This window comes from Argopecten irradians, chromosome 2 (genome assembly GCF_041381155.1).
Source record: "Argopecten irradians isolate NY chromosome 2, Ai_NY, whole genome shotgun sequence".
Taxonomy (NCBI): domain Eukaryota; kingdom Metazoa; phylum Mollusca; class Bivalvia; order Pectinida; family Pectinidae; genus Argopecten; species Argopecten irradians.
Window position 1 is genome coordinate 36,113,764 of NC_091135.1, and position 27,161 is coordinate 36,140,924.

Consider the following 27,161-nt stretch of genomic DNA (forward strand, 5'->3'; position numbering starts at 1 on the left):
TTTAACATCCACTCTTTTATTTTATTTTGCGTCACTTTAATGTTTTTAATCGCATATATGTTTACCAGGTAACTGTTTTATTATTATTATTTGTGGAATTATTATGAAAAATTGGCAGGAAAACGCTGAAATTAAGTAGGATTATCAACATGGTAACACAATATGTGCCTGAGCAGGGATGCCTTGAAAAACCAAGAAAATTTCACAGTTACTGAGTAAATGTCAGACACACCTCATGATTACATGTTGTTTTACCTAAATCAGGTAGAATAATAGTATACTTTAAAATTTATTTATAATTTTCTCCTTTTCTTTCTTGAAACGATACACATGTACAGATGCATGTGTATTTAAAATTCCTTGATTCAAAAGTATAAAAACTTTTGATTTTTAGCAAAAGGAAATATATTTATTTCTATTGAAATAAGCAATAAATAATTTTGAAAAAAAAAATCTTTTCATAGTCAATATAAAGAAAGATAATTCTAAAAATCTTCAAAAAAATACTTTTAAGCAATGTGCAATTTGAGGTATCTTTGACATTGAACCAATCCTGTTCACCGCTGCCACCTACCTGGCAACCAAACACGAAACCAAACCACATCCTGGAAACAGATGCTTATTTTTAGATATTTCTCTTCCAATATGAAGAGAATTTGTAGAATTTCTGAACTATGTGACTTTGCGAAGTATGTGTAAGTATACTCCATTACTGGCAGACGGTCAACAATAAATCTCCTTGATACTGTGAGGGCCACACTCATATCTACACGATCAATCACAAAAAAGGATTCTCGCTTTCATGTTGGCACGAGTGAAAGGACAAATTTTGGGAAGCATTGATCCCAATAATTGGCACTACTTAAGCTGCATATGGAGAAACAGTGTTGAATGATTTTTGTTTATTTTTTTTCTCACACAACATGCACTGATTAAGAAAAGCTGGGAAGACACGTTTAATAGTTCACGATACCTTGGTTTATGTTGTAGAAAAATAAACTCACACATTGAAAATAATAAAAAAAAAAGCTTGCTGGCACAAAATCTTCACAAGACAGGTAGATCTAACCATATGCAGCATCCCTGGACTAATTTAGCACACATACCAACATGAAAACATGGCAAAAATCATTAAAATCATGTATTGCATAGTTCTTTACTCATTACAAGTTATCCCTGTATAGATGGTTTTAGATACACGAATAACAGAAGCACATTTCTATAATGAGATGCTGTGGTAAAAATCTGATATCATAAGAGAAGTTTCTCTTTTAACATTCACTGAAATATGTTTTGTTTCTTTTTCTCCAGATATTATCTTTACTGAAGATCTCGTTTGAGTTACCGACACAGCACAGTTGCTGACAGCTAAGAAACAAGAGAAATCAGTTACCACATATTACAATTACTGGTCCTAACCCACTCACAGTATCAAGGAACTTTGAGATTGGTCAATGGTCGTCCCGAATCATAGTGAAATGGTGAGATGGACAAAAACATACCAGGGGTATACACAAACTTCTGGGGGTCACTCTGTTTGCCTGCGCTCTGCACAACAATCTGTACATGTACTGGTTTGGTCACACTTGCATCTTTGTACGGTGGTATTGTACAAATCAAATGGGTCTGTTCATCAAAAAGAAATTCAATTATCAAGAATGCACCAGAATCTTTAAAAAAACAAAATTTATGCTAAAACAGAGAAGTTAGAGGTTTGAAACTGAAGAATACAAGAATTCTCATTTCTACTTTTTGCTGAATAATGATTGCAGTTTCATTAGTTTAGCGACTAGCCCAGGCCTAGCTAGTAGACACAAAAATTTTACTTGCATTAATTAAAAGTAAATCCTTCATTCTTTTAAGACTCTCCGCTTTCTTTTTGTATTCTATAAATATTGATGAAGTTTCCATGAAAAAAAATCCACTTTGATTTGTTGCCCAAAATCAAATTGTTAGATTCTGGGTCGAGTATTTGAATCATACACATAAATACTAGACATGGGCTAGTTACAGAGTTATCTCCCCGTTTGTTTATATGGTTAGACTGGCTGGACAATTGTCATTCAATTTCATGTAAGAAATTATAATAGACCTAGTGATTTTATGTTGAATATTTTAAAGAAAACCCTTGATAAAGTTTACAAAACATGCATTAAAATCTAGAGGTCAGTCAGAATTCAGATTTCATGCTTGAAAATTACTTTTAACAGTCAAACCAGTTATCTCACATAAACAAACAGGCCTTCGCCTACTCATTGAGTTTTAAGCTACTAAGAACAGAGAATTATTCAGAAAATACGCACAGGCTGGAAGTAATCTTTATCGATCTCAGCTTCCTTCTCCCAAAGGACTTGAATATCATCCTGCATCTCACGGAACACTACCCTCGTCCCCTTGATGAAATTCTTCCCGATAAGGAAAAGCTCGTCTTTGCCCTCAACTGACCATTCATGGTGACTCATCTTGCAAATCTCTGGCTGACCAACTGGCTGGGCTGGAGTAGCAAAAATTCAATATCAGTACCTCATCAGTTGGAACACAAACTCCAAGAGCATACTTTTCTTATCTGGGTATATTACAAACTATAATAACATGATTTTATAAAAGCTCCATCTTGGGAATATCTTAATTAATTTAAAAATAAACTAATTGCCCATTTTTACCTTACTTCCTTCTTAGCTTCTGAATGGTCAGCAATATGTACGTACCATATTATGTAATTTTGAAACCCCTAGTTCATATCTTGTAACCGGTACAGGTCTGTAAAATTATTCAATTGCTTCATCACTAAGATCTTAATTTCAAGATCTGTAAATATTTGTTACTAACGTATTTGACCCAATTAGTGCCCAAGTAGGCACTTAAAAAATGAAACAAATAAGGGGGCACTTAATAGAACCAAATTTTGACAAAACTTTCATCAAATAATTGCACAAAGAAAACCATAAATCAATTTGCAACAGAAATAAATGAAACAAAACTGTTTTAAGGAAAATGAAATTTTGGATGTCTAAAAAGAGGGAGGGGCACTTATAGGGTTGAATACGGTATAAGTGTTACTAATATATTTTGTATCAGGAATGAAGGAGATTTAGCTGTAGTTAGGATTCCCAGTAACACTATTAATTACAGGTGCTCCCTACTAATAGAGAATTTCTGATAGAACACAACAAGTCATTACACACACGAACGTATCTATAAAAAGATCCCCTCCCACCTCAAAACCACAACATACCGAGGTCTACGACATATACACACAGACAGCTCAATAGTAGGTCTGGCTCCACACAAAATCACACATTAATCCCTGCCAGCGTTAATTACCTGCTCAGCTAGGCAGCCATTCATACACTTACCGAGGTTGATAGATAGTTGTATGCCAACAAAAGCATGTTATGTAACACTTTGTTCTATTCTGTATTATGACAACTCGACAATATACACAACACCACATCTTATTTTGGCAGACAAACAAGCCTTACCGCATTTTTTTTCTTTTTTTACTTTAACAAAACTCGCTAATTTGCGAAGAAATAACAAGATGCCAAAAGGGTGTAGCTCATCACCCATTAGGCATACATTTGCATAAATAATGAGATGTACCAGGTAGTCTGCTGTAGAGGATAATTAATTCAGTTACAAAACAAGAGGCCCAGAGGGCCTGTATCGCTCACCTGGTTTGTAATGCCAAGTAATGTTCTGAATACAGGTTCATTGTTTCTTTTCTGAAGGAATTTTAATATTAACCTCTAAATCCCCTATTGGGCCCCACCCCTCCCGCCCCCAGGGGGTCAGAGCCAAAATTTATACAAGTTCTGTTCCCCTTCTTCCAAGGATGTTTATGGCCAAATTTGGTCACAATCCAAACAAAACTCTAGGACAAGAAGTGATTTATAGGATTTACCTCTATTTCCCCTATTGGGCCCCACCCGTCCTGCCCTCGGGGGGCCAGAGTCAAAATTTATACAAGTTCTGTTCCCCTTCCCCCAAGGATGTTTGTGGCCAAATTTGGTTACAATTCATGTAGAGCTCTAGGACAAGTAGAGATTTAAAGGATTTACCTCTATTTCCCCTATTGGGCCCCGCCCCTCCTGCCCCCTGGGGATCAGAGCCAAAATTTATACAAGGTCTGTTCCCCCTCCCCCAAGGATGTTTGTGGCCAAATTTGGTTACATTCCATTCAGAACTCTATGACAAGTAGCGATTTAAAGGATTTACCTCTATTTCCCCTATTGGGCCCCGCCCCTCCTGCCCCCGGGGGACCAGAGCCAAAATTTATACAAGTTCTGTTCCCCTTCCCCCAAGGATGTTTGTGGCCAAATTTGGTTACATTCCATTCAGAACTCTATGACTAGTAGCGATTTAAAGGATTTACCTCTATTTCCCCTATTGGGCCCCGCCCCTCCTGCCCCCTGGGGACCAGAGTCAAAATTTACACAAGTTCTGTTCCCCTTCCCCCAAGGATGTTTGTGGCAGAATTTGGTTACAATTCATGTAGAACTCTATTACAAGTAGCGATTTAAAGGATTTACCTCTATTTCCCCTATTGGGCCCCGCCCCTCCTGCCCCCGGGGGACCAGAGCCAAAATTTATACAAGTTCTGTTCCCCTTCCCCAAAGGATGTTTGTGGCCAAATTTGGTTACATTCCATTCAGAGCTCTATGACAAGAAGCGATTTAAAGGATTTACCTCTATTACCCCTATTGGGCCCCGCCCCTCCTGCCCCCGGGGGGTCAGAGCCAAAATTTATACAAGTTCTGTTCCCCTTCCCCCAAGGATGTTTGTGGCCAAATTTAGTTACATTCCATTGAGAACTCTACGACAAGTAGGGATTTAAAGGATTTACCTATATTTCCCCTATTGGGCCCCGCCCCTCCTGCCCCAGGGGGATCAGAGCCAAAATTTATACAAGTTCTGTTCCCCTTCCCCAAAGGATGTTTGTGGCCAAATTTGGTTACATTCCATTCAGAACTCTATGACATGTAGCGATTTAAAGGATTTACCTCTATTTCTCCTATTGGGCTCCGCCCCTCCTGCCCCCAGGGGATCAGAGCCAAAATTTATACAAGTTCTGTTCCCCTTCCCCCAAGGATGTTTGTGGCAAATTTTGGTTACAATCCATGCAGAACTCTAGGACAAGTAGCGATTTAAAGGATTTACCTCTATTTCCCCTATTGGGCCCCGCCCCTCCTGCCCCCGGGGGACCAGAGCCAAAATTTATACAAGTTCTGTTCCCCCTCCCCCAAGGATGTTTGTGGCCAAATTTGGTTACAATCCATGCAGAACTCTATGACTAGTAGCGATTTAAAGGAAATGTTGACGGACGGACGACGGACGGACGACGGACGCCGCGCCATGACATAAGCTCACCGGCCCTTCGGGCCAGGTGAGCTAAAAATGACATTTGTAGTAATGTGTACACACTGGGCCAGGTGAGCTAAAAACTGAAATTTTTAAGACTGCTTTCATATCTACGAATAACTTTGAAAGCATGGATGCATTGAGCCATTACAAGGGCATTTTTATTAAGTTTTACATACATTATAGACAAACAAATGAAATAAATTTTTTCCTTTATTTTGGCATGTGCTGGCTTAAGTTTACCACCTTTCCTTTAATATGATTTAGGAATTAAGGCTTTAAGAGCTAATCTCAGGACAGCCACGAAAATATGCATCTTGTAGGAGTCTAAGATGAGTTAATGTGTGATTTAGAAGACTGTGTTATATCCATGTTGTTTTACTCAATAGTAGATTGAACTTTAAATTATTTACAGTGCTACCTCACAGAAGCATGTTGAAAACACTGGCAAGAAATCCTCCTCTCCCCCCCACCCCTCAATCATTCTCAACTTGTTCGGTCGAACTAGTTGTCTTACGTCCTATAAATGACTTCCTGTATATGCTTGAATGTTAAGGAAGAGCAGGACTTCAGGGTATCAATACAGACTGATGTTTCTCTATCAATGGACAAAAGCTAGAGACTTTGCTCAAGGTAGATAAACGTATTTTTCTGAACAAACCTGTACAAATAATATCTTATTTCTGGATAAATATTTAAACTTGATAAACAGTCGCACTGTACTTACTACACAATATTGTACTGGATGATATCTGTAAGGTCTGCGAGTTTCCATCAGCCTTCTTAAACACAGCACGGAAAATCATTCGAGCTTTAGTGCTCTTCTTCTTTGCTTTGGTAAGTCCTATTCTTTGTTCGACATCCGCATTTCTCAACTTCAATATCCCAACATTGTCGATCCTGGAAATAAAAGCATGTTTAACTAATTCATCCCTGTAATTTGATTATGGCCAAATCTAGCCTTTTATTAAGAAAATCCTTAATGTGTCTTTAGGGGTAACCGAGTTAAATACGAGTGTATAGAATAACAAGAGGTCCATTGGGCCTGTATCACTCACCTGTTTCAGGCTAAGAACACAAGCTACCAATTTGAAGGCTTTAGAATTGAACTTAATATATTTAATTCTACCGACAAATTTTAAAGAATTTGCTATAATTCCCCATGGGGCCCCCGCCCCTCTGGCCCCTGAGGGAACAGCTCCACTATTTATACAAAACTGGTTTCACATAACCCAAGTAAGCGTCAGACTAAATTAGAACAAAATCTCTTCATTCCTACAGAACAAGACGTATTTTAAAGAATTTGCTATATTTTCCTTATTGGGCCCCGCGCCTCAGGCCCCTGGGAGGCCAGACCCACTGTATCTACTAAATTGGTTCCCCTTTATCCATTGAAGCTTCAGACTAAATTTGAGCAAAATCCCTTCATTCCTACAGAAGAAGAAGGATTTGAAAGAAATTGCTATATTTCCCCTTTTGGGCCCTGCCCCTCAGACCCCTGGGGGCTAGGGTCACTGTTTACACACGATTGATTCCCCTTCACCCCAAGGAAGCTAGTAAGAATGACTAGTAGGTATTTTTGTGAAAAGATGAAGGACGCCGGACAACGGACGCCGCACCATTACATAAGGTCACTGGCCCTTTGGGCCAGGTGACTAAAAAATATTGATACATGGCCATGGTCTCGTGACTCCTTGATTAATTTTGATATATATGCGTGCTCAGTCCATCTGATTCAATTGTACATATTAGAATCTGGGCAGACCAGCATAGTCCATGGCTAGCTATCTGCACATTATCACATTGATTTATTGTATGGTGACTTATGCCTTCATTGTGAGGGAGATATTAAGCTTTATGTGCCGTAGGCTTGGCACCACAGATACCTACATGGCCGTCATATCATTAGCTGGAGTGAGGTCCATTTCTATAACAGTTGTTCCGTCTATATCCCTTTCTCGTGCTGGTGTTGAATTTTTCCCACATACACGACAAGCCTGGTAAAATCCATGGGGGCGGATAGTTTTCCCTGCATCATTCCCAATGAACACTTGTAACACTGCAGAGTCTGTATTTCCATAAAGCTGAAAAATAAGACCCATGAAAATGTATTTTCAATAAGATTTGTTTACAATACATAAATACCTCTTCCAACGTAAACCAAATTGTGATGGGACAGGATGGGAAAAAGTACAGTACAGTATGGGACAGATATTTTGAGAGCTTGAGTTTCCAACATAATTCATAAACCATTAGTTATTTTGAATAGAAATTACAATTTTTTGTTTTTTTTTGTTTTTGTAACTTAAAGCAAGTGGTAATATAACTACATATGTATACCTTGACCATTGGGTGCCCGTCCTGAGAGCGATTTTTGACTGCTCCCCGGCTACCCTCAGTAAGGTAGCGAGCTCGGTGTTGTTCTTCCGGCTGGTGGAGAATCTGAAGTTCGTAGCCACTAGATCTGGCGGGGAAGTTTTGGTTCAGGCTCGGTTCCTTTACTCGTTTACTGTGAGTCTGTGAGCGGGTAACAACCACACCCTTAGGTGGGGGCATATCTGCATCTTCTGGTGAACTAAAAATATACAAACATTCTTGACATGTACACATCATCACAAAATTCCTTCATGCTCAATAAGCAAATAAAAACAAAAACAATAAATGACATATATTAGTATTTTGTATTTGCATGTTACAGAGTTATCTGTCCTTGCAGATAGGTATTGATTCTGATGGCATGTGTTTGCGAGCATAACGTCACACTTTCCAGAGATACCTACCCACATGAAAGGCAACTCTGTAATATGCAAAGATGGAATAAATTTATAAATGTCAATTCTTTTTCAAAACGATTTAAAATTTTTAATTAATTGTTAATTTCCACCAAACAATATCAATCCATAAAATACTTAAGATGTCTGTCATATGTATTGTAGCTGTACTGCCAATATTTTAATAGAGTTATTTCATTTTCCTTGTAAATTGTGACAATATTTTTCTTTGATTTGATTTCAATGATATTGTATCTGATGTACCAGCACCAATATACTTACTGTATGATTGACTGAGGACTGTCGTTTTTTATACTCCCAACATTAAATAAATCTGTATCACTTTCTTGCTTTCCGAATTTTTGAAACACAAACTTTGGATTAGCAGCATCTGCATCAAACACTTTAGAAGCATCACTTTGGTCTATTGTAGTCACACCTATTTCTGTATCAGCACCCATTGTCAACCCTTTTGGTTCATCACTGATATTCCAAACTATGTCCTTAAAGGGATGTAAAGGCAGCTCGTGATCAGAGTCTATCCTCACGCGATTAGTCTGATTGATCAGGGTGGCTTGTGTGTTTGGGTCTGGGTTTGGGGACGACAAAGATGAAGGTGAGTCAACATTGGGGTAATCGGGACTTGATATATTTGTATCTGGACTACTGGTGTTTGTCAAATCAAAGTAATCTGGTTGATTAGTTTGTGTGAGCAACTGATGAAGAACAGACCCTGAAGTCCGGGGTTCTGTTTGTTTTTTAATCTCATCACTACTCAAAGTACCAAACGTGGGAACTTCCGAATGTGGATAGGCGAAGGATTTCTCCTGTTGTGGCACATCAGACATGGACAATAATGGGTTTCCATGTTCCACATTATCCGTGCAAAAACTTTCCGCCGGAGAAGTCACAACACTAAATGAGGACTCCACAGAATTATGAACATTGAATGAAGCATTAGGGCTAGTGAAATTCTCCGTCTGACTTTGAATGCTAAAAGGTTTATCACTTGTTGGACTTGTATAGACAGACACAGGAATACTGGTAGAGGAAACGTTCTGTCCCAGCTGCTGCTGAGAAATGTCCATGTTCATGCTGGCAGGGAGATGGGGTGGAGTCAATGTGACCTCCATCTTGGAGGGGGATGAATGTGTAAATGAGGGAGATACAGGAGACTGGACAGTACTTGTGTTGGCGAGAGTTCTCACCGGAGAACATGTGATATCACCTGAAGTCGGTAGTGGGTTGACAGGAGATGGAGGGTTATACACAGATTCTATCTCCGTTTGTGGGTTGTTGTTAGATAACTGCTGGAACAGGTCAAGCTTCACAGTCTGGAGATCCATAGGAATTATCCCATTACTGGATAGGCCGTTTCTCAGTGTGTCCTGATCCGAAGATGATACTACAAAACAAATGCACACTATCTCAATACATTTCAATATCAAATCAATACTTATACCAGTAAATCCATTATTCTAATATTACAAAAAACCTTCTCCCAATTCAAGAAGGGATGGAATAAAAATAAGATAAATATTCTGTTCTTAATCTAATTTATCAAGCAGTAGTTTAAAACCTTGAATATATTCATAATCTACATACATACCGTCAAATTCAACCCAATAAGCATCCTTGAACCTATAAGCACCTCTCCCCTTTTTGAGACCTCATTGCAATAATGCCAGCTCATAGGGCCAAAACTGTTTAAACTGCATAGGTTTGCATTGTTTCGTCTTATATAAGCGTCTTTTCATTTATTGTTTTCTTCAATTTTTTTAAATGTCCTGAGAGCTTATTGGGTCGAATACAGTACTTTTAATTAAATACAGACTAAAACTATGAACACTGTGTAGCTTTCTCTATTTGATTTCTTTTGCAACTTGATTGATGGCTTACTTTGTGCAATATTTTATTGAAAAGGTAGCCCATATTTGGCTCCTTCAAAAAAGTGCCTTGATCGAGTACTTATTGGGTCAAAAATGGTACATTATATGAAATTTAAAAAAATAGAATTTTAAATAAACATAGATTTAACAAATCAATTACTATTGGACTCGAACAAAATCAAACTCATTTTAACTCATTTTTTTTCCACAAAGACTGCCATATGTTCCATATGTACATGTACATTTGCATGTAACTGCAATATAGTGGTCAGGCAGTGGGACTGTCCGCACAGTTACAGATGTCTAAGGAACTTTATAAATTAGTTCTTATCAATAGAAAATCAAAAGGTTTAAGGTATCCTAAGAGAAGGGAAATGGAAATTATCATGGGTATAAAAGTTTTGCTACATTTATATTGACATGATTTGTCAATTTTACATGCCAGTATAGTAAAATGTTATTATCAGCCGGTCCTGTACTGGGTACATATACTGATTCATGATCACGACAATGACAAATAAAACATCACTGGTTTATAATTTCCTAAAATCGAAAAAGCAGTAAAATTGTTTGCCTTGCACCAAGTACCATACAATAGTATCAAACAAAGTTGATTTATGTGTATACTGATAGCCAAGCATCTATTTATAAAGTCTCTGATTAACTCTGGTTCAATTCCAGGTCAGTAACAAGGCTCGGGTCATCTGTACTCTTCACTCAGGCCGATATATTTATAAAACCAGGTAACCAATGACCAGTCCAGCACTAAGGTATGAGGATTGTCCTTAAACTAGGTCAACACTAAACATAAGGTCAGTGTTCCCAGATGTGGGTGCAGGATTTGTTAACTGGACATACAATATATCACATTGACCTGTATATGTATTTATTGATAATCGTTTGTTTCTAGTCTTAACGATATAACTTGTTAGAGACCAAATTATGTTGTTCAGGGTAGGTCAACCGCTGCAAATTATATCAGGTGTATACCCATGAAATGATGCATACGTTTTACATTTAATTTTTTATTGTAACGGCCCGATGCCCTTCAACATATGTCAGGTTTTAGAAGTGACAAAATGCCAGAGTACACAACGAAAAATCACTGACCCATGCACGATTGAATCATTGCCTTTTCACTACTGCTCACATATGGGTTTCAAACTCCAGCAGTGAAAGACTAGAGGGAAAACGTCACACACCTTCACCACTTGGCCTACACAGCCCTTAAATGGTTTCTACTGGATAGCTACACCTGTATACTTGATTTGTATAGGCTGCAATATTATCAGTTGGGATCAATGTCTACAGGCAGACAGCTGCACATTTAGGCATATTAATATGCACACAAAGATGTGTATATGTAAAGATCTGTACATTTAAGACACTTTCACTTACCTCAAATTAAATGCAGATTAAAACTTTGTAAAACATATAAATTTCTCTATTTGTAATCTTTTGAAAATTAATTTACAGCTTACTTCCTGCAATGATTTTCTGAAAGGTTAGTCCTTATTCAGTCCTCTCAAGCTCTCCTTCATATTTTTTATTGGGTCAAATATGGTATATGTCTCCTAAAAGAAGGCGTACTTCTGAAACCTTCATAAACTCATCAGAAATTTTCTCCCCAAAATGACATCAAGTTCTGAATGTAAATTTGCTTAGGTGTTGAATATGCATTATATTATGTGCATAAAGCAAAGTGAATGTTTTTGTCCATTTACATGTATTACATTTGTGTACCTCGTAACCTGTTGTACTTTTGTTTTATTGTCTAGCCGGCTGTCATTTCTGTATCAACATACAAAACAAAAATATCAATAACTGTGGGAACATTGTACAAACGTACAGGTTGGCCACTTCCGGACCAGCACTTGAAAGAACTTTTATACTACAGTTTATATGTACCTAGATGTACCAGATCATTCTATTTTGTTAATCACACATTGCACAATTCACATGTACATTAACGAAAACTGTCTTAACCTTACAATTAGGAAGTTGAGACATTTCACTAATACAGTAAAACTTAAGCTTTAGCGACCACCTCCATAAGTAGACCATTTTTCTACGGTCCAAAATGATCAATTTCAATTCTACCTGCCTGTAAGATAATTTTCTCTGTCCCTTGTGTGGTCTTTATAGACAGATTTGATTCTATATGCCTGATGGTATTATGCCTAGCCAAAAACGACAAGGTATCACTCCTTCAGAGCACTATAGTCCCATAATTTATATTGTTGAGTATGCTATTATCAATTTTACAGTGACATAATGTTTAAGAGTTTGTATTGTAGCTCTGCTTTAATTTTTGGCAATATCATACATAAACAGGTAAGGCCAAGCTTATACCTAAAGCACAAGCTAGTGTATATATGTATTATCTAATTTCATAACAGTCTTTAAATGTAAATCAACTTAATTCACATTTCCTATGTTAATTCCATAAAATTCCTTTTCAATACATTTTTAATGGTTCTAGAAAAAAACAAAATTTGATGGGAACATTTCAGAGTTATCGTGCATAAAACGTATAAACACAAAAGCACATGTACACGAACCATAAACACTTATCTTAATTCTGATCTGTTGAATGTAAAAATAGCCTTAAAATCACTCTAAATTAGCTCTAGATCTCTTTTCTATGGCATGTTTACAAAATGAAAATCGCAATTCAGTGTCAATTTTTACTTTTCTCATTTATTAAGCAAACATTTTACACTGTATCTTAAATAAGGTTATGAAAATACAGAAGATCTATACATAAATTAAATGAAAAGAAATGAAATTAAATAGCCTTTTTAAAGATGCTCCACCGCGTACAAATGGTATATTTTCAATATCAAAAACAGGAGGAGACGATTTAGTATTTTTCTCCAGTTACAAAAGTTACATACTTTACACCATTACCACCGTTAAAAAGTTTGAGCTTCTAATTTTGATTCAAGTTAAAACTATGAAAAATAATTAATTGCATCCCGAAAAAATTCTGTGGCACTATATCCTATATGGAATGAAGTACTGATTGCACATGACCAATGGCAATATAAATTATTACATATTATTTTTTGTTTCAATTAGGCATATATATACACGATTAAACACCAATTATTGTTCAAATGAAGAATATCATTTATGCTCTGTCGGCGGTGGAGCATCTTAATAAATGAGTCATATGAATTTCTTTATGCAATTTTGTATATTGTAAATCTACATGAAAAATGTTTATAATAAAAGACTTAATGTTTAACATGACAATCTAAATTTGTATGGCCAGCTCCTTATAATTAATGTACTAAAATCATGATTGAATATACATCATTTAGCTTTGACAAGTATTTGTACATTACAAGATACGTTGATTCATTGTTTGAATTTTTCGATTCAATGTTTGAATTTTTCCACATTTACGGTAATCAATCTAATCATTACACTTATATCACTGTCCTGACCCGTAGAGATGTTAATTGCCATTCCAGGGATAATATCCTTAATGTCTCTAAATGTATATATATGCCATTTTGTGTTCCTGGTTATGTTATAAATTTTGTTTTCTATGAAAAATATGGCGTTAAAATCTATAAACATGAGAAGTTAGAGAGGGCTTCATTTAAGTTGGAAATCTTGTGCCCAATCCCACTGTATAATATATCAAACAAAATATATTTAAATCAAGCTCCACTCCTGCGTATAAACATTACCGTATTCCACCAAATAAGCGCCGTCCCCCTTTTTGAGGCCTCAATTTCAATTGTCCACACATAAATAAAGACCAAAACTACACAAAGCTGTCTAGATTTGCAATAATTTCGTCTTATCAGAACCTTTTTATTTTTTTCAATTTTTTAAACGCCCTGGGCACTTATTGGATTGAATACGGTGTATATATAGCTAGCCATGGGACGATCAGATGGTTTATTATATTACCAGTAACCCTCCTGACCTGATCATACCATAAGGAGATGTTTAGTTTCAAGTTACATTAAGTATGTGACTTCACCGATTGATCAGTGAAGGATATGTATGCCTTAATGCGCATTAAACTCATACTTTAAAGGACATTAAACAGTCAAAGAAACATTTAATTTCCACATACAAACAACAGAGCATGTACCACAAGATTTTTTTTTTTAATTATATCAACAACATCTTACATCTGTACACCGACACCTGACCAGGAATGTTAATGAGCTTGTATGGCAAAGGTGTCTTTTTATACCATATTAATGTACATTCCAGCATACATACTAATGGACTAAAAATCACTAGCTATATGTGTGTGTTACAGCTGGTCATGTGTATAATACAGCTGTACTATTGTAAGGGGTTGGGATATTTTGTGTATGGAAGGGGGGTAATATTGTGTTAAATGAGTTGTGTTTAGATGGCGTTGTTGTAATTAAATGGTTTGGTTTAGATATTCTGGGTCTTCTGGATAGAGGGTTTGTACATTATAAGATGGATGGTTTCATTGGAATCACAAGAGAAATGAGAATAGTGCAGGTCAATATCTCTGAGAGAGGGGTCGGAATATTGTGTGTATGTGGGGAAGGGGGGTGAGGGTGCCAGAAAATATTGTGTGTATGTTAGAGGGGGGGATATATGGCACATTACAGAGAGGGTAGATCTTAAGGTAGTTCCATACTTTTGAAAACTGCGACAATTCATATGATGCTAAACCAGAAACTGCAGTGGTTGTTTTGAATTTCCAGAATGGCTTTCAATAAGCTCCGACATTCCACTTGGGAATTTTTTTTATTAGGTGAAAATTGTCTATGTTAAATCATTACATAAATCAAATAAAAGCAATTTTAGGGGTGAAAATACGGCAAAACACGATATTTACATATAGAAACAGTCTTAGGAAATAGAGAAAATTAGTTAACAATTGTAAAAATACAATTACAAAAATACAATTGCTTTGTATATTGTTCTATCGTTAAAAATTTTGGACAAACAATCAACAGGATTGAGACTACATTCACCCTAATATTACTGAAAACTTAATTTTATGAATATTTCTATTTTTGGCCAGCAAATTTGCACGGATGGTAATATTTCATATATCTCATAAAGTAGTTCGAGAACACCGTTTTTCTTTACAGATTTGAAATCTGCATGAAAAATGCAAGAAATAGGACCTAATAGAAAAAAATGACATGGGTTTTCTTAAAAGTATGGAGCTACCTTAACTACTTGACCCCAGCATGGTGATCCATAATGATCAAGTCCTTCTATTATTTTAGCGTTTGAATTTAAAGAGTTCAAATGTGTTTTCAGGAGTGAATGTATTAGAAGAGTTCTGTTCAGATGGTTGGTTTGTGATTGCTTGAGGGTGTCTTCTGGATACAGGGTCTGGACATTACAGGATGTTTTTTTTTTCTTGTAAATCGTAAGTGAAATCAAAGTAGTGCAGTGAAAGGAATATATTTAGCGGTAGGGTGTATTGGGTAAAATGTGAGGTGGGGTGGGTTTGGGGGTGTTAGGGGGGGAACTCGAAGGAAGGTGGTGGTTGGAGTATTTATGTACATACCTGTATTGATGGTGTTATGTTGGGCTTCCACTGGTAGATTGCTGCTACAGTGATCTGGGGAGACAGAACCATGACTAATTATATATAATTAATCCTATAATAGACTTAACACACATACACCATACAAACAGGCTTACAATCAAAGTACTGAAAGTACTACTGGGCCTTCATATAAATTATACCAGGGATAGGTTGTTTGACTTCAGATGGATAACGGATATTTGAATTAAGGTACTGGACTTCAACACCAAATTTCAAATATCCATTTTACAACACTATTGGTAGTACCGTAGGTACTGGCAGTTAGGGTTGTTTTCTAATGATTCGTCAGTCACAGCCAGAGCCATTTATCATATTTCATGATCAACATAGGTAAAGACAAGAGACACTAGATTTACATATTCCCAACAAAATGACGTGTAAAATGATGTGTAAAATAACATCATATCATGACTATGACACCTGGTAAATGTATAATGATATACACCACAAGAAATGTAAAGTATGGCTGAATTATAGTAATTTTGTTTTACAAAATTAAGGTACGGGTATATGGATCTCCTAATGATAGATATCCTGGTTTATCTCATTTACAAGGAAGCCAAAGATTCTATTTATCTCGCCCTAAGGGGAAGAATTTTCAGTTCAATATTTCTTCCTCAACTTTTGCATCCTGTTCAACTAAATGCATATGTCTGATATTGGCATGTACATTGTATTAATATATATTCTACAACAATGTTGATTTATCTGAAAATGTATACAATTGTAGTACATTTCTACTATTGTTGTTGTCCCTTGTCCAACACACTGAGATTGCTTATAAACATCAATAAATTCGTAAAGTAAATCTGTGTGCAGTATATACCGTATCTGAACAAATCAGTGTCCAGGGCACATAAAAAATTTTAAAGATGAAGAGATGCTTTAGGGCTATATAAACCTTTCACAAAATTATTGCATAGAGTAATTATAAGTCATTACTTAATTTGCAAAAGAAAACAAATAGAGAATTAAAAGCTTGCATATTTTACATAGTTTAAGTCTAATATCTGTATTTAATAGCTTTTTACGTAGTTTAAGTCTAGTATCTGTATCTAATAGCTTTTTACGTAGTTTAAGTCTAGTATCTGTATTTAATAGTTTAAGCCTGTATTTAAATCTTTATGTGAAATTGAGGATCCAAAAGGAGGACAGGGGGGCTTATTGGGTCAAATATGGTATACTAAAGAATGAAAACCTTGTACTTTCATAAATCTATAGCATGTGTGGTACCTTCTGTGTGAAAATGCAATGCATGTAATGCATTACTTACATCAAATAAGTTGTTAATTATTGAAAGTAGAAACTGCTAGCAATAAATCTGATTGACTTTGAACTATAGCAGAAAATGATATATTGTGTATCAAAGTCTGTTAATTAGATCTAGACTGATCAAGGACATACACGCACAGCACATTAATAAGTAAAATACCCTTAATTACATACTGGACTACAGTGTGCATTTATATGTAAAGATATTGTACATAGGTATTAGAGATTAGGCCATCCTTACTCAAGTGACCTCAGGGTTAATGGGATATTTGTTTCACCAAACTTGATGGAAACCATAGCTCAAGCTGAATTTTTATCTCACTTCACACATGTCTAATACTAATATACATGTATCGCAGAACTGAAGAGCTTTCACACAAACTTCTACTTGGTGCATCTGATCATACATTACACTTAGTTTAATGCTCAACAATTCAGAGTAAAACTTGGAACTTGTTAATGACCTCCAAATCAGGGCAATTTATATCATTAATTAGGACTTTGAGAAAAAGGAGGATCGAGTGAAAAAGAACTGGAGGTTATAATGTCATGTACATTACATGAACCTTCACACATGCACACATACATAAAATTAATTTAATTCCTTTCAGATATTTTGATGAATTAGCATTAAACACCTATATTTTTCAATTGCTAGAAGAGAGAACAATAAATATCGGACATAACTTACAATCACATTTAATATTTCATTGTATGTGACCATTTTTTTTAAAATTCAATATCTTACAAATTCTTAGCATATCTTTTTTGTTCTTTCAAAATCAGCCATGATCCAACTGTATTTGAACATTAGACATTCAACAGATACAGTTAAGTGCCCTCATTATCTTTCATCTGAAAACCATACAAAGCTGATCTGGAGTTTGTGTATGGCCGAGACCATTAGAGGAGTTTGTGTGTGCCAATATTCTAACTGATGCATTCTTATATACAGTAGATCATCTACCAGTAAATATATACTCCACTGCCAACACTTGAGACTATATATCTAGTGAATAAGCAGGTGGGGAAAGGGTCAGTGATTTTCTAACCTTGCACTGAGGCCTCATCCCTTTTTCATTTGGAAAATACAGTGATTTTGCATGCAGGTGCACTAGTCGTGTTAAACATTCAATTCAGTCGTTTATTCTTAAAAGATTTTTATGCCAGTTGGTGAACTGACAATTACTGATTATGTCACATATTAACGTATGTCTTAAAGTAACTCACGGTATAGAAAAATAGAAAATACAAGATAGAAGAAATTTCTCAGGACAAAGAGGCCTTTTGTTATAACTTATATTTGAACCAAGCTAACTCTTCAATCTTTAACCCATATGGACTAACACTTTGACCTCTGGTATTTTGGCCACAATGTCATTCCACTGCACAAACCAATTAAATGACAGATTCTTTAATTCCTAACAAAGAAGAAGATGCCTTAACTTAGAGAGACCCAACTGAGTGACAAACCAAAGGAAAGTATATATGTCTTATTGAAGAAAGATGATTATTACAAGCCACCCCTTTGGATCAAGTTAAGGGGCAGCAACAGGTTCATTCCTGATTCTAAGCTTATAGGTCAAAGATATCTCAGTCAGTGCAGTCTTTTAGCTATCCCGACTCAGTACTTATTATATATATAATCAACTAACTAAATTAGTGACTTAATCATATTTATTTGAAGCTACAAACCTCCATTGTTAAGACTGGAGGCAGGCTGTACAGTACCGTTGTTAGAATCATACTGGTTTATCATCTTCAGCAAATCATGACTCATTCCCGATTCCATGTTGATTCCACCTGTCATAACAGATTGTAATCGGCTTTATATAAACTTACATTCATACATAACTTTTTAAGTGTTTCATTATATACACTTATCCTCCAAAAGTTCTGTTAAACATGCAGTTTTACAAATATACTTAAAGTACAGAAATATGTAAACTTTTTTAATACAGACATCAGCATATAAATTATTTCTCAAAGTATTTATCTTCTCTAACCCATTAATTATTTTTTCAAGAGTTTTCTAAGAGATAAATTGCCAGTCAATTTTAACATATGAGCTTTTTGAGGGCAGTGTATATAATTTGATACCGTGGCTAAATCTGTACCTTACTTGCAAGCAGAACATCATTTAAAGACAACGTAGTGTAGTATATTTTCCTCATTTGATGAAAAATGAATTAAGGTTAGAATGGAGAAAAAATTAAAATGAAGAATTTTACAATTCAAAGACCACACTAACATTTAATTGGTCTTTAAATCATGCAGAAATTCTGGAAATGAATTGTGTGTCGTCTAGGTTTAAATTAACCATTTTTTCAAGTTATTTCTTAATCCACCCACTAATGACCTATTTTGTTGGCTTCAAGTTTTATATGCTTATAAATGTACAGAGCTGTATAGAGCAGCATGTCCTGGCAATACATCTCAGTTGTTACATTTAGTTAGCCTAGCCAAGTAATTGTGTGCTTGCATAAAATTTATGATTATCAAGCTCAACATGTACGTAGTTCAGTCATGATCATTACTTTCAAGAGAACACTCACAGTTTTGTTTCGATCTTAAAGGCATGTATGCATGAATCTTACATTGATTTGCTTACAATTACATTTGGAATATTGTTTTATTAATTTTATTTTAGAAATCTGATTCATTGAAATCAATCCACATCTAATTATTGATGGTACTGTAAAATCCATCTTTTTCTGCTTTATATAGTTATCAGATTTTATTCTGTGAATAAATAAAATGAAATTTTATAAAATGAATATAAAACAATGCACATTTGCCCACATATTAAACTGACCCTTTCAGCCATATGCATGTCATAAATATTATAAGACACATGTGTAATATTCTGTGACATCAACAGAAAATTATGTCCACAGTTATTTTTGACATTATGTGTCTGACGTGCTTAAGTGGAAAAGTATGTGAGTTAGTGAAGTTATTTTGACAACGAATTCTTCCCTGTTAGCTATATGTTGCTAATAAATAATTAATGTCAACATTAATTGGGAAACCGATGATGGTACATTATTATAATTCTTTGGAAAAAGTCTTCCAAGTATTTAACTTGAATCTTGATTCCAAGCTAACATTACATTAAGAGCATACAATTAACTCAAATAAATTTGACCTTGACCTTTGACTTAGTAACCTTGGCCCATGACCTTACCTTTGGACAGTCAACTCCTTGTTTAATTCTGAACAACTTTGCATCATAATGTTATAACAAAATGTTTATCAGTTAAGAGCAACAACATTGTGATTTTTTTAAATGTTAAAATCCAAGATGGCCGATTTTTTAATTTAATTTCAGCCTGAAAAATTACCAAGCAGATCTAGGATGGATGGGGAATCATCATGTAAAATATGGGGAAAATACTCCACTCCCTTCCATCATTAATGTGCAAAAGAAAAAAAACGGACAGACGGACGGACGGACAGACAGACAGACGGACGGACAATCTGATTACTATAGGGCACCCGCATCTCGATGCGGGTCACAAATTATTATGACATCACAAGTAATTATGATGTCACAAGTAATTATGATGTTCATGGGTAATTAATTCATGATGTCACAAGTTATTATAAATTTCCAAGTTTTCAAGTTTTTTAATTTTCCAAATGCAATAGTGAATACAGCATATAGGTTTTACAAATACATAATACAATAATCATTGTTATGTTTCAAGATGGCGGAGGATAATTCCGATATACTTCATAACAAATGACAAATATATGAGTATGATATACTACTGCAGCTTAATGAGAATTTTCATTTTTTTTTTTCTGTTGCCTGGATCAAATCCAATAAATTGTTATTCCAATTTCTAACTTCACAAGTAATATGATGAGTTGATGACCTCAGGTAATTATGATAACCTCAGGAACTAATGACACCTCACATGTAATTATGACACCACAGGTAATTAATTATGACGTCACAGGTGATTATAACACCTGATTGTCTTGGGAGATGGAGACATATGCTCATATCACATCCAACTCCGAGCTGGATTTTACCCCTTTTATAGAATAGAGAAACAATTAATTGATGTCTCTATCTTTTCATCTAGTCACTAAGATAAAATAAAACTTAATCAATTATACTAAAAAAGCCAAAGCTAAACTGTCGAAATATTAGACTAACCCATGTTAGCTACAATATTCTAACTTTGTTTTGTATCAAAATATCTTCTAAAATGAAAAAAAAAATGTCAAACTTAATTAATGAATGTTTAATATTGTTTACATGCTTAACTTAAGTTAACTCTAGCTTTGTACTCGGACTAAGAAAGTCGTTCAAACAAAATGTAAACAATGCCCGAGGTGGTTTGTTTACTAGAAAGACTACGGTACCGTCTGTCTGGGTCACATCGTCCAAGTCACATGAAATAACGGTGACCGCGTGATTTCGATACCCGGGATGAACTGTGCCCCGACCGCCGTCACTGCATCATTATTGGCAAAAATAACAAGCACACACTAATTCACAGAGCCAGTTTCGTTCCTGCAGACAGGTAGGTTAAACTAAAATTCGCCAATGCTATGGCGAGCTGCCAAAACACGAATACAGCTAAATGGGCGCCATATTGGTTTTTAGTATTCTGTACGTACCTTGTTTTATGAATTTTAACACTTTTTCTCTTGTTTCTCGTAAGACAGTTTCTTGATGTGACTCAGATGGCATAACTTAATGATGTTTTCGATTCAATTTGTAAATACCATGGCTGACAGGGGGTGGCGAATGTTCTTTTACTTGTCAACAGTGGCCTCAATCCCATTTCCGAACAACCCGTACTAGCTTCTGAATACATTAACCATTCTTTGTGGGATATGGCCCAGTCCTCCATTTTGATTGGTCCCTTGCTAGCATGTCATTACGCACTTGGCCCAGATACTGACCAATCAACGACCAGACTCCTTAATGAACGGTGAAGGTCGTTTTATCTATTCATAACTTTTGATGCTAAAGTTACAATACACAAAATATACGCGGACTTTATAAATAGAGACAGTTAATAAACCTATTGTTATTATGGGTTACGATAAGTGATTCTATATAAAACTGTCAAAAAAAGATTTCTAGAAATAATAAGAGATATAGAACTCTCTGAATGTGTATATGATCCTTTCAAATTAAATAATCGGACTCGGACCAGTTAAAAATTCAAATAAAAAATAAGACACTAGAGGCCTAAACACGGACAATTCACTGTTTTTTAATGTAGCTTCATGTATATATTATACAGATATTTATTATAATGTGTCTTATAGACCAGCTAAACTATATTGTCTAATGAAATTGATGTAGCCTACATTTGCTCTACACATTGTATAAAAACAGTTGAACAGCCTACAGGACTGAAAATCGACCCAAGTTATTTTCATACTTACAAGTATAATAAGTGTTATAAGTTAATAACGCAGGGCTTTAGATCGAAATCCCCGTAATACATGTAATTCCACGTAATTGCGCATACATTAATTGTACCTTCTTGATCTGCGGTAAAACTATATATCAAATCCATGCCATTACCAATCGAAACCTGGGACTACTATAGGCCTAATTTTCAATATTTAACAAAAAAAAATACATTTGTAAATTGTCAATTTATGTTCTTACTAGACACAATGAAATCATTTATCAACTATATATATATTCTATGTTTTTTTATGTGGAAATAAGAAGAGACAGCGTAATTTATAATATACAACGTATATTTAAGGGGACCTCTTTGAACAATGGCATATAGAACAGTACACAATCATAATCCCCTATTAAATAATTAATACAGGTTACAGGTTACTTTGCTGTGTTAGCCTAATCCAACCGAGCAGACGTGTACATGTACATATTAATGAAACGCACTCAAATATAGATTATATAGAACTCATTAACCAATAATGTAATTGGTAGGTATTTAAAGTCGGTATATGATTGGACCTATTTTAATTGCCTAATGTTATCACGACAACGTAATTTGATAAACCAAGTTTTTATTTTTCTGACCGAAGGTCAGGATGACCTATTGTCATCGTGTTTCGTCCGTCGTCGTGCGCCGTCCGCCGTCCGCCGTGCGTCGTGCGTAAGACTATTTATACAAAAGCCTACTCCTCCTTAACCCTTGAGCGGATTACATCCATATTTGGTGTGAAACATCATTGGGGAAGGACAATCATATTCTATATAAATGAGCCTGGTCCGACCCCTTGGGGCTGAGGGGTGGGGCCCCAAAAGGGCAAATTTTCTTAATTTTAGCTTTAAAATCCTACTCCTCCTTCATCCTTGGATGGATTTCATCCATATTTGGTGTGAAACATCATTGGGGAAGGACAATCATATTTTATATAAATGAGCCTGGTCCGACCCCTAGGGGCTGAGGGGTGGGGCCCCAAAAGGGCAAATTTTCTTAATTTAAGCTTTAAAATCCTACTCCTCCTTCATCCTTGGATGGATTTCATCCATATTTGGTATGAAACATCATTGGGGAAGGACAATCATATTTTACATAAATGAGCCTGGTCCGACCCCTAGGGGCTGAGGGGTGGGGCCCCAAAAGGGCAAATTTTCTTAATTTTAGCTTTAAAATCCTACTCCTCCTTCATCCTTGGATGGATTTCATCCATATTTGGTGTGAAACATCATTGGGGATGGACAATCATATTTTATATAAATGAGCCTGGTCCGACCCCTAGGGGCAGAGGGACGGGGCCTAAAAAGGGGAAATATTCTTAATTTAAGCTTTAAAATCCTACTTGTCCTTCATCCTTGGATGGATTTCATCCATATTTGGTGTGAAACATCATTGGGGAAGGACAATCGTATTTTATATATATGAGTCTGGTCCGACCCCTAGGGGCTGAGGTGTGGGGCCCCAAAAGGGCAAATTTTCTTAATGTTAGCTGGCCCACTTCCTGTTTTCAGATTTCGGTCTCCAATCTCAATGAAAATTGGTCTATAGGGGTTTAAATTAATGCCGAACAACATGCAAACATTTTCATTAAGACTTTGGTTTTCCAAGATGGCCGCTGGCCCACTTCCTGTTTTCAGGTTTCAGTCTCCGATCTCAAGGAAAATTGGTCTATAGGGGTTTTAATTGATTCTGAAGGGGAACTTTAGGTGAGGACAATCATATTTTATAAAGGACCGAGCTAAGACCCATGGGGATAGTATGGCGGATGTCCAAAATGGAAGCTTTGCTGAAATTTGACTTTAAAATCCGTAAATGGGTTACAACTATATATGGATGAAGGGCTACCAAGTTTATTCAACGAATGAAATTTACCTATTTCAGAAACTTACATATTCAACTAAGGAGTTCCTTGTATTGTTTATATTAATCGTTAACCAATACTTTATACTGTGACTTTGTTGTTTTGTGCAATGAGTCAGATGACCGTTAAGGCCCATGGGCCTCTTGTTATTTTTCCCACCATTTTTCCCCGGTGGCAAATTTTTACTGTTCATTCAAAATTATATTTCCGGATCAAAATGAAATATGTTTCATTAACATTGCTGAAATGTCGAGACATCGAGAAACAATCAATTGATAGTAATAAAGTAAATTAAAGTTACATCAGTAAATAAGAACATAGAACTCTCGTAGCTAATTTTCTACACTTATCCGGCTTTTCGCATTATTTATTACCAGAGACCTTTAGATTCCATCCAAACCCGCGAAAGAATGGTCAAAAATAAGAACTGGTACCGTTGTGCACTTCTTAAAATGTCACATTTTCACGTGTACCATTTAATTTGTTGTCGTTTTCTGGTTACATGTATTTTAACGGACAGACGTGACATGTCACGTTTTCGTGTTGTGCAAAATAGTAAACCAACCACGCGTGACGTACGAAGATTACATATTTTTATACAATAGTAAACTTGATATAAAATGCGCGTAAAGTGATATTAGCGACGTTTCAATAGTTGAATACATACATGTATATACACATGCATATGATGATTTCAGTACCATTTATAAGCAAAACCAGCCGAATTTTGTCCACTTAAAGAAGATTTTTTTCAGTTTTACGTTCATTTTGTTGCCATTTTTGTTTTCGTTTAGAAGATTATACTTCATTGACAACATAAACATGTGAAATATCAAGAGGGATAAAACGTCTTTGTCATTTAATTTAAGATACAGTGTATATTTTTATTGTTAAAAATGAAATAGCATAGAATCCATTAAAAAGTGTATACAATGCATACAGGTGGGATGTAACAGATTGTGAAAACATAGACAATCAAGTTACGTTTATACAAAAGGAAGAGACAAAACATTCCGTTTTTAACAGCATGGTGTCTGATATTGTTTACAACATGTAATTGTCTTGTGTGTAATAACTAATCTTTTTAATTACTGATACAATGGCAGGTAGATATCAATAACGGAGACAATTGGTTGGCGGATATGCTTTAAGATCCTCCATGTCCTAATATACAGCCTGGAGATCAGCTCCAGTGATATTATATCGCGAAGATAAATAATACAAGATGTCATAAACTTTGCTAATACACATGTCCGGGATCATCCAAATTAGACTGAAAAAGGTTCATTCTACGCCACTCGCCGCCGTTTCTCAATGATCATGCCATGTCTGTAGGCACACGCCGTTTCAAAATGATTATGTCATGTCTGAGGGCACACACCGTTTCACAATGATCATGCCATGTCTGTAGGCGCACGTTGTTTCACAATGATCATGTCATATCTGTAGACACACGCCGTTTCACAATGATCATGTCATGTCTGTAGGCACACGCCGTTTCACAATGATCATGCCATGTCTGTAGACACACGCCGTTTCACAATGATCATGTCATGTCTGTAGGCACACGTTGTTTCACAATGATCATGTCATGTCTGTAGGCACACGCCGTTTCACAATGATCATGCCATGTCTGTAGACACACCCCGTTTCACAATGATCATGCCATGTCTGTAGACACACCCCGTTTCACAATGATCATGCCATGTCTGTAGACACACGTTGTTTCACAATGATCATGTCATGTCTGTAGGCACACGCCATTTCACAATGATTATGCCATGTCTGTAGGCACACGCCGTTTCACAATGATCATGTCATGTCTGTAGACACACGCCGTTTCACAATGATCATGTCATGTCTGTAGGCACACGCCGTTTCACAATGATCATGTCATGTCTGTAGGCACACGCCGTTTCTCAATGATCATGTCATGTCTGTAGGCACACGCCGTTTCACAATGATCATGTCATGTCTGTAGGCACACGCCGTTTCACAATGATCATGTCATGTCTGTAGGCACACGCCGTTTCACAATGATCATGTCATGTCTGTAGGCACACGTTGTTTCACAATGATCATGTCATGTCTGTAGGCACACGCCGTTTCACAATGATCATGTCATGTCTGTAGGCACACGCCGTTTCACAATGATCATGTCATGTCTGTAGACACACGTTGTTTCACAATGATCATGTCATGTCTGTAGACACACGCCGTTTCACAATGATCATGTCATGTCTGTAGGCACACGTTGTTTCACAATGATCATGTCATGTCTGTAGGCACACGCCGTTTCACAATGATCATGTCATGTCTGTAGACACACGCCGTTTCACAATGATCATGTCATGTCTGTAGGCACACGTTGTTTCACAATGATCATGTCATGTCTGTAGGCACACGCCGTTTCACAATGATCATGTCATGTCTGTAGGCACACGCCGTTTCACAATGATCATGTCATGTCTGTAGACATGCGCCGTTTCAAAATGATCATATCATGTCTGTAGGCACACGCCGTTTCACCATGATCATGTCATGTCTGTAGGCACACGTTGTTTCACAATGATCATGTCATGTCTGTAGGCACACGTTGTTTCACAATGATCATGTCATGTCTGTAGGCACACGCCGTTTCACAATGATCATGTCATGTCTGTAGGCACACGCCGTTTCACAATGATCATGTCATGTCTGTAGGCACACGTTGTTTCACAATGACTTGCCATGTCTGTAGACACACGTTGTTTCACAATGATCATGTCATGTTTGTAGGCACACGCCGTTTCACAATGATCATGCCATGTCTGTAGACACACTCCATTTCTCAATGATCATGCCATGTCTGTAGGCACACGTTGTTTCTCAATGATCATACCATGTCTGCAGGCACACGCCGTTTCACAATGATCATGCCATGTCTGTAGGCACACGCCGTTTCACAATGATCATGTCATGTCTGTAGGCACACGCCGTTTCACAATCTGTAGGCAC

General features: G+C 36.2%; 2 protein-coding genes across 13 annotated transcripts in view; one reads left to right on the forward strand and one right to left on the reverse strand.

Annotated features, from left to right (window-relative positions):
- LOC138315333 (nuclear factor of activated T-cells 5-like) overlaps window positions 1-27,161 on the reverse strand; it is a 49,021-nt gene that overhangs the window by 20,165 nt on the left and 1,695 nt on the right. For 2 of the 6 annotated variants that reach the window (XM_069256274.1, XM_069256270.1), the window contains exons 2-9: window positions 18,564-18,671; window positions 15,555-15,608; window positions 8,415-9,537; window positions 7,702-7,936; window positions 7,252-7,445; window positions 6,089-6,261; window positions 2,304-2,494; window positions 1,503-1,626 (exon numbers count right to left, since the gene is read on the reverse strand). In XM_069256274.1, coding sequence (XP_069112375.1) covers window positions 1,503-1,626; window positions 2,304-2,494; window positions 6,089-6,261; window positions 7,252-7,445; window positions 7,702-7,936; window positions 8,415-9,537; window positions 15,555-15,608; window positions 18,564-18,671 — 2,202 coding nt within the window. Of the gene's footprint in view, window positions 1-1,502; window positions 1,627-2,303; window positions 2,495-6,088; window positions 6,262-7,251; window positions 7,446-7,701; window positions 7,937-8,414; window positions 9,538-15,554; window positions 15,609-18,563; window positions 18,672-21,503; window positions 21,716-27,161 lie in introns of those variants that run through there. The other 4 variants (XM_069256271.1, XM_069256273.1, XM_069256272.1 and 1 more) reach the window with 4 other exon arrangements.
- The window catches only part of LOC138315337 (peroxisomal coenzyme A diphosphatase NUDT7-like), a 33,742-nt gene continuing 27,829 nt past the window's right edge, over window positions 21,249-27,161 (forward strand). For 5 of the 7 annotated variants that reach the window (XM_069256281.1, XM_069256280.1, XM_069256291.1 and 2 more), the window contains exon 1: window positions 21,249-21,406. The gene's annotated coding sequence lies outside the window, so the exon portion shown is untranslated. The remainder of the gene's footprint in view (window positions 21,407-27,161) is intronic. The other 2 variants (XM_069256279.1, XM_069256287.1) reach the window with 2 other exon arrangements.